General features: G+C 39.8%; 3 protein-coding genes across 4 annotated transcripts; all 3 read right to left on the reverse strand.

Annotated features, from left to right (window-relative positions):
- Positions 1-438: 438 nt before the first annotated feature.
- On the reverse strand, positions 439-4823 carry foxa3 (forkhead box A3). Its single transcript, XM_058751516.1, has 2 exons — positions 4220-4823; positions 439-3403 (listed from the first exon to the last, which is right to left on the reverse strand). The coding sequence occupies exons 1-2, from the start codon at positions 4289-4291 to the stop codon at positions 2156-2158; spliced, it is 1320 nt and encodes a 439-aa protein (XP_058607499.1). The 5' UTR covers positions 4292-4823; the 3' UTR covers positions 439-2155.
- Positions 4824-8591: 3768 nt separating this feature from the next.
- Positions 8592-12513, reverse strand: irf2bp1 (interferon regulatory factor 2 binding protein 1). The gene is made up of 2 exons (XM_058751744.1): positions 10430-12513; positions 8592-10007 (listed from the first exon to the last, which is right to left on the reverse strand). Exon 1 carries the CDS (start codon positions 12300-12302, stop codon positions 10443-10445), a length of 1860 nt encoding a protein of 619 aa, XP_058607727.1. The 5' UTR covers positions 12303-12513; the 3' UTR covers positions 8592-10007; positions 10430-10442.
- Positions 12514-12846: 333 nt separating this feature from the next.
- Positions 12847-18347, reverse strand: slc19a3b (solute carrier family 19 member 3b). 2 transcript variants are annotated; one of them, XM_058751746.1, is made up of 5 exons: positions 18064-18347; positions 16766-17531; positions 14884-14989; positions 14621-14762; positions 12847-13699 (listed from the first exon to the last, which is right to left on the reverse strand). In XM_058751746.1, exons 1-5 carry the CDS (start codon positions 18208-18210, stop codon positions 13490-13492), a joined length of 1371 nt encoding a protein of 456 aa, XP_058607729.1. In that variant the 5' UTR covers positions 18211-18347; the 3' UTR covers positions 12847-13489. The 2 variants fall into 2 exon arrangements, with proteins under 2 accessions (XP_058607729.1, XP_058607728.1); XM_058751745.1 differs by having other exon boundaries at positions 14884-15076.
- Between the last annotated feature and the right edge of the window lie 99 nt (positions 18348-18446).

Here is an 18446-nt window from a genome sequence, read left to right on the forward strand (position 1 = left end):
GTCTGCAACGTGGTTATTATATTGCTCATGCTCATTTTACAGTAAGGGGCTTCGAAATGTCACTCTTCAGATTGTGAATTGTTTTATTTAGACATTCAGTGGGCTCCACTAGTGAACATGCTTCTGTTTTCTAACTTAATACAAAAGTTTGCATTACAAATGATATCATCAGCATAACAATTTGACTGCAGCACTCTAGCTGCATTAACTCCACACGTTCATGTCAAACCCAATAATTATGTTGATCTCAAATTTCAAAACTGGTCTCAAATGGGCTCAAATGTATGTCTACATCTTACAATTCTGCATTATTCTCTAGTTGTGCAATAAACAGATCTGCTTATATTGATTATTTCTGCACTCTACACACACAAAAAAAAAAAAACCTTTGTTCCTTATCTACTACTAAAAGGTGCATATTAGGGTATGAACCTCTTAGGGGAAAATTAGGTACCATTTTGCTCATTTTTCCTGTCATTGTACAGTTTTAATTTGGTGTATTGTAGTATTTTAAGCCATCACACAAATTACAAAAATTCACACAAAACCTGTAAAACTACACTGTTCATGTCTATTTGTTCTAAGATTTAGCACTGCATTATATATATTTAAAACCTTAATACATTTTAACGTTTTCAATAGTCACATTTTTACTTTAAGAACATGTAATAATGAAAAGAACTCCAAAGGATATGTGAGGGTTTTTTTTAATAAGAAAAGAACATAACAAACTTTAAGAACATACCATGAAACAATCAACCAAATAAAGCAATATATATATATATATATATATATATATATATATATATATATAAGACACTTATCTTTTAAGCCCAATGGCCAAAAAGCTGGGTTTAAATAAACGAAACAGTACAAGAACATCAATTCTGACCTGCTTTCTTACAAATTTCGAAAAGACTTGCAAGAATTCGTGAATGACATGATGGCTTGAGACAAAGTTTTTATTATTGAAATGGCTTTGAAATCTCTGAGGGAGATTTTTGAATGACGAGATCTTACAAAAATACATCATGGCAAATTCAATAGGGTCTGTACGATTTTCTGATAAAAAGGTAGTTACAAAGCATTGTTGTAACAAAACGATCTCACCCCTCCCCAGCAGTGAAGAACAGAGAGGTCACTAGTGCAAGTATTGTATGGAAATGGCCCTTATAGTGCATTGTCTGCTGATCTTACTAACAGCTTCAGCTGAGCTGAGCAGACCATGAGGCACACTGGAATAACAGTGAAACACCTTCAACCTCTTTTTCGTGAATGTTATTGCCAGCATTTCTAAAAAGGGAAGTCTGTAAAACAAATAGTTGGATTTACCACAGTTTTATCCGTCTTTGTCAAACTTTTATCTCTATTTATACTTAACACAAAACTCTTCAGAATATACAAAATGACTTCATGGCCAAGAGTAAAAAAGTAATTTCTTCAGCTTCTCTATAGGGACAAGCATAATGATACACACTCTCCATACACGTACACTGTATGCTAGTGCACTTCAACCGGACATGCGTTGTGCTGTAACACAAAACAGGAGAGTTTCCCTGTAACACAGTAACACCTGCTCACAGCAGTAACCTGAACTCAAACGCTTCCGCAATCACGCTCACGTCCTCTTATTATCACATTGTTAACGTTGTAACTTCACGACACAAAATCATACAAGATATATTAAATTCTTCCCTTCATAAATAAATGCCTGACTCCTGCTTCCCCAAAACAGTATATACACGTGGCATCATTTGTATACATCTTCTGTGTTACATCCGAAACCAGAACCTTTAGTTCCTGAATATATGTTAATTAAATTAGCTTCTGGAAATAAAAAGCATCGCAACTCGTTCCTTGGTTCTGGTAAAAGCACTTTTCTCAGCACACTCTTAAAAATAAAGGTTATTTATTGGCATGGATCCATGAAGAACCTTCAAGATTCTTCACACTGAGAAGCATGGCTCTTCTAAGCACTGAAAGGTTCTTTGAGCAGCCAAAAACGGTTCTTCTGTGGCATCACTGTGAAAACCCCCTTTATTTTTAAGAGTGCAGGAACCGAAGCTTAGTTATCAATGGCGAAGCAAGCTCTGTGTTGAATATGTAAGAGTCCTGCCATTAAGAGTCTGTAGAGTTCAAATGGCTGGTAAACACATTAGGATGCATTGAGGACAGACCTGCTGTAGAGGGTCTGGTAGTACGCACCAGAGTCAATGGCGGACGGACCTGCGCTGTCATAGATCTGTTTGGTGGCCACCGGAGAAGTTGTGGTGTAGCTGTTGTAAGCCATCACCTGGTCCTGGTACGACTTGAGGTCCATCTTCTGCTCGTTGGACATGAGGTTGGTGATGGAGAACGGATGGTTGAAGTTGTAGTGGGGGTCCATGGACTTCAGTGGGTCGTTCTGCAGATCCAGGTGCTGCATCGGGCTGGCCAACAGGTGAGGGCTGCCGCCCATTCCCTGAGAGTGCAGGTGTGAGCCGGACGGGGGCATGGAGGAGGACACCGAAGACGGGATTGGCACTGGCGAGCTGTGTGAAAGACTCGGGGCTTGGGACGGGCAATCCAGCTGCACCAGGCTCCTCTGCTGCTCCTCCGAGGCATGGGAGCTGTCGGAATGGGCAGAGTCGGCACCTTCGGAGCCGGTGGCGGGACTGTGCTCCTCTTGAATCCCCTCACCGCTGTGGCCGCCCTTGGTGCTGCTGCTGCCATCCTGAGACTTCGCCGAGCTCTTTTTGCCAGATTTCTCCTCCAGCTTGAAGCGCTTCTGGCGACGCAGGTAGCAGCCGTTCTCGAACATGTTCCCGGAATTGGGATGAAGCGCCCAGTAGGAGCCCTTGCCCGGCTTGTCGGGGGAACGCGCCACTTTGACGAAGCAATCGTTGAAGGACAGAGAGTGGCGGATGGAGTTCTGCCAGCGCTGCTGGTTCTCGCGGTAATATGGGAACAGATCCATGATCCACTGGTAGATTTCGTTGAGTGTCAGCATCTTGCTGTTGGACTGCTGGATGGCCATCGTGATGAGGGATATGTAGGAGTACGGTGGCTTGGCATGGGTCAGCGAGCGACGGTAAGGCTTTGGCATCTCCTTAGTCCGGTTGAGAGAGGTAGGAGAAGGGTAGCTGATTTGGGACATTGGTTGACCCATGCTTTGGTAATGCGAGAGGGGACCCAGGGAGGAGGCAGGAGAGCCCAGCTGGGTCAGAGGACTGGGGTTCAGAGAGGAGCCGACAGGGGACAGGCTCATGTGGTTGGGGCCTCCACCCATGCTGCTCAATGGGCTGCTGTTGAGACCTGTGCTGGGATAGCCCATATTCATGCTGGATGTGGAACAGGCAGAGTTCAGATTTATGTAGCTGTTCAAGCTGCTCACTGAGTTCATGGCGCTCGGAGAAGAGTACATCTAAAAAAAGAAACACCACAGAACATTAATGTTTGTCATCAACTCAAAAGCAAAATCTTATCATTTATAAACACACAAAATTATAATATAAGGTATTTCACCTAGGCTTCTATATTATAAAGTTTATGCCAAACAAAAATACATTTGAACTATATATATATATATATATATATATATATATATATATATATAGCCTATATATATATATATATATATATATATATATATATACCACTTCATTTCGTTTAACATATAAAACTCATTATTAGTTAAACTGACATCATGGGTCGATGTTTTTAAAACTCATCAGATTTATTAGAGTGAATATCAAAAACAGAATTAAACAAATAAAAAATAACAATAATTCCAATCTCACGCAGTGTTTGCGGTCACAAAGTAGCTGTGCGCAGAAATAACAGTAAATGCAGAATGGAGAAGAAAATTAGAAGTTAATGCTGCTTTATATGTTTCATAGAATTCACAAAGAAAGTTTTTGTCGGATCTACTGAAATGTAAAATTGGTACACAAGACTGTAACGTGAAATTACAAAAGCTAAATGTGGACCCTTAAATAGGCTATAATATATAGCCTATTAATAAAGTAAGATTAACTACTTGCAAATATTACAATACATCATTTTTGTCGTACAAACATTTACATGTAATATTTAAATGTTACTTCGCATTTTATTTTTTTCTTTCTATCTATCTATCTATCTATCTATCTATCTATCTATCTATCTATCAAGAACATATATAGGCTATATATATATTATTATCTAAATAAAAGAATATTGCAGACCTTCTCGAACTTACCTCACTTGCCTCGCTGTAGAAAGCATTCCATTCCGGAATTTCATGAGATTCCATCTTCACGGAGCTCAACATCCCCAAATAAAGTTGTAACTCGTAAGAAACGCGATATTGACAGGAGACTAAACGTATATCAAAATGTCCTTGAGTTTTTTTTTATATTTTTTTAGAGGTTTTCTTAAAAACAACGTCCCACAAGACGACACACTTTGTAATTCCACGTAATTTTACAGCATGAACTGTAATAAAAAGTTTAAAAAAGTGAAGCTCTTCTATTGTCTTCAGTCCCGTGGATCAATAAGTTGCTTTCTCATGATTAGTTGACTTGGTTCACTCTGTTTTTTTGCGTGGCAGGACCCGTAAACATTTTCAAGTAATCCTGAGAAGTCCAAAGTGAAGCTGTCGTGGAGACGGCGTCAGGTCTCTGTGGTGAGTAATGTAGGAAAGCCTCACCTCAGGCTTTAAACAGGCGCAGGTGAGGGACCGCCCAAGAGGCCCCGGGACTCAGGAAGACGTCCCTAAAGGCCTCCCCTGCCCCCTGCTGTTCTGTATATTGGCCTGCCGACGCGTCCATCTCAATTGTCATCCCAGACAACTTCAGGCCTACAATGAAAATGAATGGAATTGAATGAAACGAAATGGAGAAGGGAATCTGCTGCAATTTACAGAAGGACGGGAGTCTTCTTTACACAGATAAGTCAGGCTGCTCTGTGCCTGCTCAAAATTCTTGTAAAAATGCATAACCGCATTAAAGCCAGATTAAATGATACCTGCTCTGTCCCACCTCAGCTCCTAAATGATCAAGCTCCATAAAGGTGCATTTGCTGTGTAAATGCGTTTGTGCCACTTCAGAAGCGCTTCTGTGCCACCTTTGCGGTGTAAATTTGGACTGGCGTTATATAGCCAATTGACGTCTGTTAGTCTAGAGATAGATAGATAGATAGATAGATAGATAGATAGATAGATAGATAGATAGATAAGGGTTTTTTCATGACCGATGACATAGTCTTACTTTTGATTTGTCGTTATCAGTCAATGGTTTAATGCTTCTGTCATCAGTGATGTGTTCAGGGTGGTATAAACTCATCAAGGCTTAAACTCATCACAGCAGGGGTCCACATCAGTAATCTGAGGTGCCAGTTTTAAAAGTTGTTAAATCCCCTCGGCTATCACTTTCACGTCGGTCACAGTGAGCGAAGGACGGTCATTAATTCTCGAGATTTAAAAAGATGCTCTCATGCGGTCTTTTCTCAAAAATAAAGCAAAATAGCCTACAACAGAATCGAAATACACCGATTTGATTGCTAAACAGAATATGATTCGAATACTCGAATATTCGAATACTTAATTTTCGTTTTAATTTAATATTTCTCTTATTTTGTTTTGACAATTTTATATAGTCTATTAAGCTATATTCATTTGAATTATATTTTCTTCTTGTTTTGTTTCAAACAAATCGCCATGCAAGTTTATAGTGGTCAAACTTACATATTTTTCTTGCACAAGAGCGGATTTTAATTTTGAAGACTTTTTCCCCACAAAATATCAACGTGAGCAAACTTTTCTTGGCTTGAAATGACCCGTGAAGAAGCAGCAACAGCGATGCGCGACTGTGGTAGCCCAGGCTCTGTGAATACACATCTGTTGTTAGGCGCAGACAGGAACATCACAATGTCAATGCATTTCCTAATGGCTAATGAATGGAGATGTAATTGATCAATTGGCGGGGGGTCGACAGGATTAGGAGAGACCTGACCCCCAAAATGCAACTTTATGGGATGTTCCCACAACCCTTGTGGCACCAAATGTCTATCTAAAAGAGTCTACAACTAGAATTATTTACAGGATTCCTTCGATTCTTGATTAGCCATTGCTTTTAATTTTATGATAGCCTGCATCAGATCAGAATGCTTGCGATTGGATTTTTTTCACTGCAAATGTCCCTCTAATAGGTTAATTGAAATGCCTAGCGGTGCACGATCACAATAAAAATGTCTTGCGAACTTGCAAACGTGTCTATCTAGTGTTCGGCACGCTCTTCTTCTCAGTAATCCCTGCAGTGTCTTGAGATGGTGTATTGGCGAACACACATCTGAACATCCTCCTGCTGTCTCAGCGCTTCTCATGCCAATGCAGCGGTGCATCGTTCATTAACACCTCTATAATTGGATAACAATAGTCTTAATGGGTGACGCTAATGGAGGAAGCAGAATATTAGAAACGTGTCTTAAGGCTTTTGAGGACGACAAACAGCAGTGAGTCATTAATGATAGTCTAAAACACGGAGGATTCACACGGAAGCCTTCAAATAGGCTAACATGCAGACTTCAGGCAGGAAGTGTGATAATCTGTTAAAATAGCCTAAATGGGCTACAAGAAGTAGCCTATGTCTCGCAAGAACAATATCAGTATAGCCCAGGCTATTGTGATATGTGACCCTGGACCACAAAACCAGTCATAATGGTCAATTTTTTGAAATTGAGATTTATACATCATTTGAATAAAGCTGAATAAATGAGCTTTCCATTGATGTATGGTTTGTTAGGATCGGACAACATGTGGCTGAGATACAACTATAGCGCATAGCCTATTTGAAATCTGGAATCTGAGGGTGCAAAAAAAAATCAAAATATCGAGAAAATCGTCTTTAAAGTTGTCCAAATGAAGTAGCAATGCATATTACTAATCAAAAATTAAGTTTTGATATATTCACAGTAGGAAATTTACAAAATATCTTCATGGAACATGATCTTTACTTAATATCCTATAGATAGAAATGTATAATTTTGACTCATACAATGTCTTTTTGGCTATTGCTACAAATATACCTGTGCTACTTATGACTGGTTTTGAGCTCCAGGGTTACATATAATAATATCGTGATATTAATATAGCCTAATAGTAGGCTACATAGGCCTATGTATAATAGCATATGGTAATATTATTATTATTTTATGTTTGTTTGTTTATTTATGTATTTATTCATTTGTGGCCAATAAGCTGAGGCTGTACATTCGATTCTGTTATAACATAACCTATAGCCATAGCCTATGTTCGATAATTCTGTAGAAAAGTATATCTGTAGGATTACACACAGCGTTCTTTGTGGGTTGTACAGGTACCAAAATGCATGACTATGTGAGAAATGTTGATTTAAATCTAAAACTAGCCTATTGCCCCTTTTCTGTTGTGTTGTTGGTATTTTTGAAAACTCCAACTTATAGACTTTATAAATTCTGTCATGTTCCATGAGGTCAATTTATTGAACATTACTTTTTGTTTAGCATTTAATTCCACCGTTTACTCATTTAAGTATCTTTCTGTTGGGAGAATATTTCCATCTGCTGGACAAAGTTTAGCATTACAGCAAAGAGAGACTTGTGCAAATCCCAGAGCGAGATTTTCTTCAAGCATTGGTATTTTAGTATTATTTATATACTAGTTTTGTTTTCCGTTTTTATTTTAATTGTTGCTAAAGTTTTAGTAATTTTGTTGTGTGTATTTTGCTGTTTGTAAACTAAATGAAAACGAGAACTTTGTCTTTGGTGACTGAAATAATTTCATATTTATAATATTAAAATCATATTTTATTTCAGTAAACATTTATTTGATTATTTTTAGTTAAGTAAATAATAGCCCTTCCATTTTGACATTACATTGCAGCGGGTCACAGATTTGAACTAACAAACATTGCATATGTATGACAATACTGTAAATAAATCTAAACTCTGTTTGAAATCATGTCCTTTCCCCACACAAACACAGCAAACACGCTCTGACCTTGAACAGTTCTGAGTCTCCAGTACATATAAAAGCAACCCAGTGAGGTTTACACATAATCACACTTTCATAATGATCTATTCAAAGTCCAGTGCAGTTCCACCTTTTATTGGGTCATACCGTTTCCACACTGCACTGTGCAGTTACCCAAGCCAAATATACTGTAAAAATGTTTTGCCAGCTAAAAGTGTAATTTTTTTCCAAGTCAAAGAAAGTATTACCAGTAAACCTGACTACACTGGGTTTCACAATGAAAATCATTTGAAGGATTAGATCATGGAGAAAAAGCTAATTCAGTGAACAGTGCGTTCACTTTTATGAGTGCAAAATAAAAACAAAGCATAAACAAAACAGAGGTTTAGTCTGTAATAAATAAACTCACACTGAACAACATCACTTGTTTAAATTAATCTAAGGTCCCCACTGCAAGAAGACATATTCAGATGATTAAAAACAACGATACTGAATAGCAGATATGACCAGAATAACAAAAACCGATTTCAGGGTTAAAATTGAGCATTTCTGCAGACTTCTGCCAACATCTGTATGACTAAAATAAATGCAAATTTAAAATGAACACCGCATTAGCCTGAGGGTTTGTGAAAAGTCAAATTTAATTTAAATACAATTTAAGCTGTAACATAAATGCCGATTAAACAAAGGTTTTACAGAACAGTACTTGTGCATTTATATATTTAGTCATATATTTTCCAATGTCATAAAACAAGACTGAAGACGTCAAAACAATACGGAGAACCAAACCTACAGTGGTCCCAAAAATATCTGGAAGTGTCCAAAGAGGTTTGGGGCCGCTGTATAACAAGACTACATGTCTACTAATAGATGCTGGCTCTTTCAAATCTTTTACATGAAAACAATTGTCATAAAGTATGCCTTTGACATGTAAAAATGGAAAACAATCTGGACCATATACATGTGAAAAAACAAACAAACAAACAAACAAAAAAAAAACTGAGTGGATCTGTTGTCCTAATATTAAACTAGTCATCGCCTCCAAGGATTTAAAAGCCAATGGGTTACAATAGAAAATATAGTGATCTGCTTACTTGTAATAAAAATCTATTGTGTGTCTACCCATAAAGGTTTAAATATAAGTTCCCAATGTAAAACATTCCCCACATCTGTCCTCGTTATCTGACAAAAGCCACAAAACCATTTTACCACAAAAATATATGTTATAGCATCATATGATACGACAATATTCAGCATGTCTATCTTTGGTTGTCTATTCATTCAAAGACTTAGTGGTACATAAAGCAACATAGTATCAAATCTAGAGATTGCACATCTATAACCACTGAAAGGGATAATTCTCGTACAATCTACACGGAGTAAAAAACATAGATATCTAATATACATGCTGTATCAAGAAGCAATCTGAAGGAAGGGCTTTTAGCACTTAGTAATATTCCTGGACTATTGAACAGTTTTATGCAGCATAGACGACAGCAAAAACAAGAGTGGGTCTGTAGTCTGTGATTGTAAAGGAAGCTACGTTTCCAAACAAGCTTCCCGCTGTACAATCTGCATCTGTCTGGTGGCTTGAAGCACATTCTGGGAAATCACCCCACCGGATCTTTGAAATGTGTGTGTTTTTTTTTTTTTTTTCTCTTATCATAGTCAATACAACACGGTAGGTGAACCTGGTTTTGGTTTGCAGACTAAAAGTTCTTAAAGCGCTGCAGAAGAATCGACGCGGGCCAACAAATCTGAAATAAGTGCTGCTGGAGGGTTTAATACGTGGGCATCTCTAAAGAGAAAAATGGCTGTATTCTCCATCGCGTCACCCGAGAGTGAGACAGTGGAGGGAAGGAAGAGGAGGAGGGGGAGGAGAGGGGGGGAAGACAGCAAAAGGCAAGAGGGGGCCTGGGTAGATGGAGGGCGAGGACCTGCCCGCCAGCAGCCGTCTCTTCAGTGCTGTGGGCCACACGAACACGGCGGCCATCTTTAGGGCTCAGGATCGCACCTCCCTCAGACTGAGGTTTGAGTTCTGTTAACATAAAAATGTGGCATTATTTATACTATAAATAATATATACAACATACACAATGTCATTCAAAAGTATCTTATGCTTATCTAGTGAAAAATACTGTAAAATCAGTGATATTAATACAATTTAAAATAACCGTTTTCTATGTGAACATATGTTAAAATGTAATTTATTCCTGGGATGCAAAGCTGAATTTTTAGCATCATTACTCCAGTCTTCAGTGTCACATGATCTTCAGAAATCATTCTAATATGTTGATTTGCTGCTCAAGAAACATTTTTATCTTAATCAATGTTGAAAACAGTTGGTCTGCTTCATATTTTTGTGGACACCATTTTCCAGGATAATAACTTATAAAGCACTACACTGTCACTTTTGATCAACTTAATGCATCCGTTCTGGATAAAAGCATGTTGTCAAACCTGCTGCTGGCCGTTAGGGGTCTCTTTCCTTCTTCACCTTCACATCACCTGCCAGGATTGTAGAGATCTCGCCTTGCATGAAGGCCCACGGCACGTTGGAGCCCACAAGGGGGCACTTCTCCCCACTGGGGCAGTACACCTCGTTCCCTGAGCCCTGTCTGCAGATGAAGTCCCGAGTGCAAGGGAAGCAGAACTTGTGCCCGGGCACCGACGGACACTGGACGAAGTGTGTGTCCTCCAGGCGCTCGTGGCAGATGGTGCAGCACAGTGGAGCACCCCCTCCTCCTCCAGCTCCTCCTGAGCCTTCGCCTCCCATAACGGCGCTCTGGTCAGCGAGGGACGCGGTGACGGTCGTGGTGGGTCCTCCTGCGCTACTTCCCGCCGATGGTTCTCCGTTGCGCGACACAAGCCGCCGCTGACCGCCTGCGGGTGAAGGACTTGCGCTGTTCTGCCGCCCTGCTGAGTGGGCACCGCTGCTGCTGCCCGGAGCATCTTTAGGGGACTGGGTGGCCGTGCCGACATTGTCAGCCACACTCATGAGCGCCGAGATGGGCGACGGGTCGCTACCATGCACCCCCATGCCCTCTGGAGGCTGCCCCACGCTGGCTAGCGAGGTTGCAGGCATATGGCCGGGCAAACCGGGATACACACCAAGAGGCCAATGCTGCCGCATCTCCTCGGAGGTCATCCTCTCGGCTCCGTCCGGCTCGGGCGAGGCTTTGCGCCTGCGCGCTCTTGGCTGCGTGGGACGGCCGATGTGGCAGAGCGCGCTGGGTAACATGGAGTAGTTGGGGTCCAGGTAAGGCTGCGGGAGGGTTTCGGGGGCCAGTGCGTCTTTGAACGCCCGCACTCCATCGCTGAGAAGCTCCGACAGGAGACGCCAGTCGCCGGTGCCGTGCCTTTTCTCATACTCCACATATTTGTACCCCGAGTTAATGACCTTTCCGGTGTCTTTCTGAGAGTCGTGGAACATCTGCTTGACCAGCGCTAAGACGCTGGGGAACACGTTACCGGATCCGCAGGGATACTCGATGAAGACCTTCAGCTCAAACTCAGCCATCAGCTTGCCGTCAAAAGCGAACACCCTTCCCACCAGGCCGTGGTCTTTCTTAAAGCGCACATTGAACGGGGTGCAGGCCGAAAGGGCGTGCAAGGCCTCGCGCATGTGTTTGGGGCGTCCAGCCCAGTCTTCCGCCCGGTTCCGGACGCTTTCAGAAAGCTCGGCAAGGGCTTCAGCGTTCCTCTGCTTCTCCTTGAGCTCCTTTTCGAATTCCGGGCTCATGAAAGACGCCACACCCACATTCATCCCCATACCTATGGCCTGTCTTTTGCTGAGCTCGTTTAACATGGGGGCGGAAATGGTCAAGGGGGCGCCTCCGGCTCGGGCGTTCAGACCAGGCATGGCAGTCAGCAGGCCATGAGGGGCTGCGACAAGCCCTTGTGCCATTAAATTGGGTGGCACAGCCCCCACTAAAGTCCTCCTGGCAGTAGGACTCTGTCTACTAACCTCAGGCGGACCTCCATCTTCCAGTCTGGGCAGCCCGTTGGGCAGCCTGGCCGACACGTATTCTCCCCTTCCCCGTTCATATCGCTCGGAGGGCGGTCTGCCGGTCTCCATAGGACCCTCCTTACCAGCGGGAGCGTGTTTACCGCCGGGCTGCGGGCCTGGAGATCTGCCGTCTTGCATCACATGTGTTCGCTTGAGCTGCCGCGCCGCGTCGATGAGCAGCTCTATTCTGTCCGCGCCCTCGTAGTTCACACAGCCTCTGCACACGGCCTCGCTGAAGTCCCAAATCATGGCCCACGGCATCTTTGGCAGGTCGCAAAGGTAGCACCATTGCCGCCTGGAAGATGCCTGCGAGGAAGAGGACATATTTGATAGGCCCTCGCGATCTTGCGTTCTCAAATCCACCGTGAATCTCTTTCACAGCCAGCCTCCGAGCGCTTGCGATCGATTATTTCCTCGTTACGGGCGAGTATATGCAACTCCTTTGGATTTTGTGTCATTCAGAATCGAGGTGTTTGATGTTTCTGCCAAGTCGCCTGGGCCGCAGAGTTTCTCCTGGAAGACGTTCCGAAAGTTACGCAACACTGACCCGTGGAATTGTGGGAAGTGTAGTTTTGGACAGCCGAGCGCGCTCTTTCCTCGTAGTGCTTCTGCCGAAACAAAGTACTTTATTTTATTTTTTTAAACGAAGCCCCCAAAATACTTATAGAAGAGAGGAATCGGACATCATATTATCTTTTTTCTTTCTTCTTTTTTATTGTGAGGCTCACAATATATACGTGAATTCACTTTTTTAACTATATTTATTGCGGAAATAATTAGTATGTATTTATTTTTTCACTGTTTTCTCTTATTTATTTAGAATATATTTAATATAATTTAATTAGATTTATCGGACTATAATGACTTATACTGCCTCGTTTATTTATTAATTATTATTTTTGACTATGAAACGCCATTGTAATGCCTATTCAAATAAAACTTAACATGTCTAGCAATATTACATTTGAATAATAACAACGTGTTCTTGCAAAAAGTTATTAGACTGCAATTCCCATTTTAAAAATAGTTGACGTCACTTCCGCTATTCCCAACCGCTTGTTTCAAAAACTTCCGGACGGTGTTATGTTACAGAAGTGACGTTCCGTGTCACTGTAGTAAGCGCTGTTCTTCTGTGTGTGTTTGTTTAACAATTTAATTCTGTTTATAAGATACTTACGATATATAGGCTCGTGATACTTGTTTATAACGTTGCTTAACGTTAACATCGCTGAAACGGCCAATTTACACAAGAAACGTCTTATAATTTCTACTATTTTATTTGAAGTTTAGCGTTTGGTATGCTAAGTGCAAATAGTGCAAAAGAGCAAATCACTTATTTTACATCGTAAACGGGAAATGATATCACAGAACAGTACATGCAAAAATACTGGGTGAATAAATAATTATACATATTACAATACACAATCACTTACAGTACAGTTTTTGTGTATTCTGATAACAACATTAAAGAAAAGACAAAAAAAAACAAACATTGGGTTTGTGATTCTAACTTAAAATGCTGATTGTTCTGTAATATTTTGTGGTGGTGATTGTGGACCAAGATCCTGTCTGTCTGATCCATATTTATCCTCCAGAGCAGAGGATGGCCGGTCTGTATTAGTTTCTTCTGCAGATTTGCGGAGGTGCTTACAAACTGTGTACAAGCCTTGTAAGAGGAAGAGCACAGAGATGGTGCTGTAGTAACCTCCATATACAAGAAACTGTAACAGAAGGCGCAAAATTAAATACAATGTAACACATTTAAACAAACACTCAGGTTTATTCAAATATTCCACATCCGAATGCCTTGATTCATGTTATGCATAGATCTCTTAAAAATCTTTATAACATATTCAATACATCTATTTATCAATCAACATGTTCAAAACTTTCTGAAAAATGTGTACACAATCTACTATATGCTTTCTGTCATCTGATTGATAGTTTATATTTTTAGTATAATTATAAAAATGTTCATTATCAGGCTGTGGTTCATGTGTCTTTTTTATGCATGCTACGGAGATGTGGAGATACAGAGTGACAAATGATACTTATATGCATTTTACGCAAGTAGCTCTTATACAGTAATAAAAATGTCACTGATTTACATTAGAAGTTATCAGAATTTCATCTTACATTTTGGCCATATACGTATGGACCACAAAACCAGTCTTAAGTGTGAATTTTTCGAAATTGAGATTGATACACCATCTGAAAGTTAAATAAGCTTTCCATTGATGTATGGTTTGTTAGGATCGGACAATATTTGGCCGAGATACTACTATTTGAAAATCTGGAATCTGAGGGTGCAAAAAAATCTAAATATTGAGAAAATCGCCTTTAAAGTTGTCCAAATGAATTCTTAGCAATGCATATTACTAATCAAAAAAGGACGTTTTGATATATTTACAGTAGTAAATTTACAAAATATCTTCATGGAATATGATCTTAATATTCTAATGATTTTTGGCATAAAATAAAAATCTATAATTGTGACCCATACAGTGTATTTTTGGCTATTGCTACAAATATACCCCAGCGACTTAAGACTGGTTTTGTGGTCCAGGGTCACATAGCTACATCTGCATCAAATGCATAAAAAAAAAAAAAAATTCCTTTAGTTCAGTGTAGTGAGAGCTTACCTGTGTCACAATGTCCAGTCCCAGGGCTGAATTGTCCACCACAACAACAGTAAGAATAGTTTGAAGTGTAAGAGCAACAAAAGTGTTAATGCCAAAAGTTAGCGCATAACATTCCATAGAGAGGTTAACTGCTATCTGAAACCTTGCAGCAAAAAGGGGAAAAAAGAATAAGGAAAAAGTTAGAGTCAAGGAAAAAATACCTGTATTCTTTTTTCATTACATATCTTATGCTTCCTATATCCATTGTGTAATGACTAACTTACATTGTGACTGTGATGAGGAACATGTATGACGCTTTGAAGATAGCGTAGCCTGCGTAGCACAGCCATATATTGTTGGTGAGGCCCATGAGGAAGACACACCCTGCACCTACGGCAGAGAAAACACCCAGCAAGAGCTCGCCCCACACACCCCACTGCACTCTGATATAACCCACAGAGAAAGCTGCCGCTGCACCTGAAAGCATCACAACATGAATCACAATAAGGGAGATGTCAAATCTGCGAACAAAGAAGAGGCATGACGCAAGGCAACAATTAAATTGGGGAAATGCATTTAGACTGCATTTTTATTCTGTATGGCACTCATTTATGTTGCCTTTGTTTGAATGTTCTTGTCAAGGCATCAAAACTGAGAGACATTCTCTTCTGCTGTAATTAAAGGGACTACTAACCAAACCCCTACTGGTGTAATTGCTTAAATTATCTTCCCTCACTGCTGCTGAATTCCTATGCAAACTGCATAACAATTAAGCGTTAGAAGTCTTCTGCACAACACATATTATGATTCAACGTATGATTTGCAGATAAAGCAGGATTGGTTTGGCTAGGCATATTCTGATATCTTTCACTATAAAGATAAAGGATTTATTACACTTTTGATAGTTGTTTATGGTTAATGAAGTCTTTGAGTCTCAGATACACTCATACAAGTAAAGTTTCTTTATTGGCATCTATGGTTCAGTGAAGAACCTTTAACATCCATGAAAACTTTGAAAGGTTCTTTATTGTGGAAAAAGGTTCTTTACCACTTTTAAAGGGATAGTTCACCTAAAAAAAAAAAAAAAAAAGTCATCATTTACTCATCGTCATGTTGTTTTAAACCTATATGAATTTCTTTCTTTTAATGACACATAGTATTTTTCTTCTTCTTCTTCATATTATGAAAGTTAATGTCTACCAGCATCTGTTTGGTTCCAAAAGGAACATGAGGAGTTTTCGTAGTGATGCCATTGAAGAACCATTTTGGGTTCCTCAAAGAACTGTTTTTTAAAAAAATTTTTTTTTTTAAAAATGGAACAATGAAAAGAGATGTTATAGGTTCTTCATGGATCCAGATGCCAATAAAATAACTTTATTCATAAGGGTGTAGATCTTTTAGAAACTTTATTTATTTTATTATATTTTACCTTTAGGCATACTATGATATCTTTCAATATAAAGATAAAGGATTTATTACACTTTTGATAGTTGATTATGGTTAATGAAGTCTTTGAGTCTCAGATACACTCTTAAAAGTAAAGTTTCTTACTTTTTTCTACTAAATGTTCCCTTATTGGCATCTATGATTCAATGAAGAACTTTTAACATCCATCATGAAACCTTTCCATTGCACAAAAGGTTCTTTATTGTGGAAAAAGGTTCTTTGCACACTTAAAGGGATAGTTCACCTCAATATATATATATATATATATATATATATATATATATATATATATATATATATATTGTCATTATCTACTCACCCTGTTGTTTTAATCCTGTGAGAATTTCTTTCTTTTGTCCCAACATTTTTCAAAACATCCCCTTTTGTGTTGAACAGAAGAAACTGGGGGTTTTCGTAGTGATTTTGGGTTCCTCAAAGAACATTGTTTTGAAAATGGAACAATGGAAAGTTTCCATGGATGTTATATGTTCTTCATGGATGCAGATGGCAATAAAAAAAAAAAAAAAAAAAAAAAATTAAGAGTGTAAATCATTAAAATATTTTTCACGCTAAGAAAAAAATGGTTATTTTAAAAATGTTTTACTGAAAGGTCCTTTGGGGGACCCAAAATGGTTCTTCTACTGCATTGCTGTGAAAACGCCCTTTTGGAAACTTTATTTTTTACCTTTATTTACTAAAATACTCCACAAAATGCCTCACCTACAAGTGCGCAGACCGCCTCTACTCCTCCATTATACACAGAGGATGTACTGGAGGGCTCAATGTGGTCCCACATCAGCTGAACGTAGTTAAAGACCTGTCCATATCCAGCTGTAGCCAGAGCCCACCAGAGGGACCACAGCACCAGCCTTCTAGAGGAGTAGGACTCTTTGAGACTCTCCCACATTTGGTTTCCAGAGGTTCTAATGTTCCCCCAATCACAGAATGTTCCTGTAGCCTGCTTTCCTAGATCTGTTTCTCCCCCAAGTGCATCTGTAACCTCATTCAGTGGGCCCGTAGACACCTCCACCTTCTTCTTAAAAAACATTCCTTGTTGAGGCATCGGCAGGCCCAAAGAAATACAGAAAGCCACTGACATTATGCCCAGAGTAATAGTGTTTACATGGAAGTAGCTTGTGTCAGCAAATGAAATTAATAGCTGTCCTAATGTAGCTCCAAAGGTGTATCCCGTCAGCATGGCACTGCGAACGTACCCTGTGGCCCGTTGGTAGCATTCGGGAGGAATAACACTGTAGATGTATGAAAAATAGGCCACTTCGGTGGAGGTGACCATTGCAAAGTTGAATTGTAGGTAGGTCAGAGCAATTAAACTGGTAGCAAAGCACAGAAGTATGTAATTTGTGACAAGAAAAAGACCTTGAGTTACTATTAGAGGTTTGTATCTAAGCAAATCTGTCAATAGGAAGACTGGGCAGAGCACGGCCAGATATGAGTATGTCCAGATGGGGAACAGGTAGTTTGTTACCTGGATGAGTGGAAAGAAGATGGTTTTTGGTCATTTGAATCAGAAACAGAAGGAAATGTTTTGGTAAATTATTTGAAATCAGTGTGGCTACTTCAAGGTATATTGCGTAAGAGATAAGACTCACAAGGCACGTGCATGTAGCATGAGTGAGGCATCACTATTGTAGTAATCAGTAGAGAATACAGTTAATACACTTAACCGATATTTTGACTATAGTTTTAGTTTAATTATAAGATTCTGAAGTTTTAAAACTGATAATATGATTATTTTTTACCTCGGAGAAAAGTTTGGGTAAGGACACGTTTTCAGGGCACCTATTATAATACATCTAGCTTTCAAAATCCAATCAGCACTAGACATTCATCCTTTATCATTCCCATTGTAACGGGAGTATTTGCAACACTATACATGCTTGGTATATAATGGCGTAAATTGTACTGCGTGTGCTTGTTTCTCACTGTTGTTATCAGTCTGAACCCTTAAACAATCTCTCAGCCAACGTGGAAAAACAAACGCAAAACCCAATACTCACCACTTCCACTGAAATGTTTTTGGGTCCCACCAAGTAAGGAGTAAGGAAAGGCTCTGCCGGTCTGCAGTTGGCAAAGAAACCATAAAGAGAGAGCAAAACAGTGGGAAAGACCCAGTCTGACCTCTTCATTTTCTTCCAGAAATTCATTTTTATCTACCTGTGTTAACCTGTATTTTCACTACCACAAGATTGCGTCTCTCATTTTAGGTCCAGTAGCTGCTGGTCTGGTGTATCTGTGGGTGTTTTTACTGTGCAGTGTAAAGTAAGCCAAGTCCAGTCCCTGATTTCCACATAAGCAAGGTGGGTAAATGAATATATTTATGATGGAGACTTTGATCTGTATGCATGTAGGCACTTAATTGTTGATGTATGCGTATGTGTGT

This window comes from Onychostoma macrolepis, chromosome 18 (assembly GCF_012432095.1).
Source record: "Onychostoma macrolepis isolate SWU-2019 chromosome 18, ASM1243209v1, whole genome shotgun sequence".
Classification (NCBI taxonomy): domain Eukaryota; kingdom Metazoa; phylum Chordata; class Actinopteri; order Cypriniformes; family Cyprinidae; genus Onychostoma; species Onychostoma macrolepis.

Excerpts from the sequence above, each read along its gene's own strand:
- foxa3 (XM_058751516.1), bottom strand. The coding sequence starts at position 4,291 with ATGTTGAGCTCCGTGAAGATGGAATCTCATGAAATTCCGGAATGGAAT. Across the intron at positions 3,404-4,219 it reads TCTACAGCGAGGCAAGTGAG|ATGTACTCTTCTCCGAGCGC; the intron begins GTAAGTTCGAGA and ends TTCTTTTTTTAG.
- irf2bp1 (XM_058751744.1), bottom strand. The coding sequence starts at position 12,302 with ATGTCCTCTTCCTCGCAGGCATCTTCCAGGCGGCAATGGTGCTACCTT.
- slc19a3b (XM_058751745.1), bottom strand. The coding sequence starts at position 18,210 with ATGAATTTCTGGAAGAAAATGAAGAGGTCAGACTGGGTCTTTCCCACT. Across the intron at positions 17,532-18,063 it reads AAAACATTTCAGTGGAAGTG|GTAACAAACTACCTGTTCCC; the intron begins GTGAGTATTGGG and ends CCACTCATCCAG. Across the intron at positions 15,077-16,765 it reads GGCGGTCTGCGCACTTGTAG|GTGCAGCGGCAGCTTTCTCT; the intron begins GTGAGGCATTTT and ends TGATGCTTTCAG.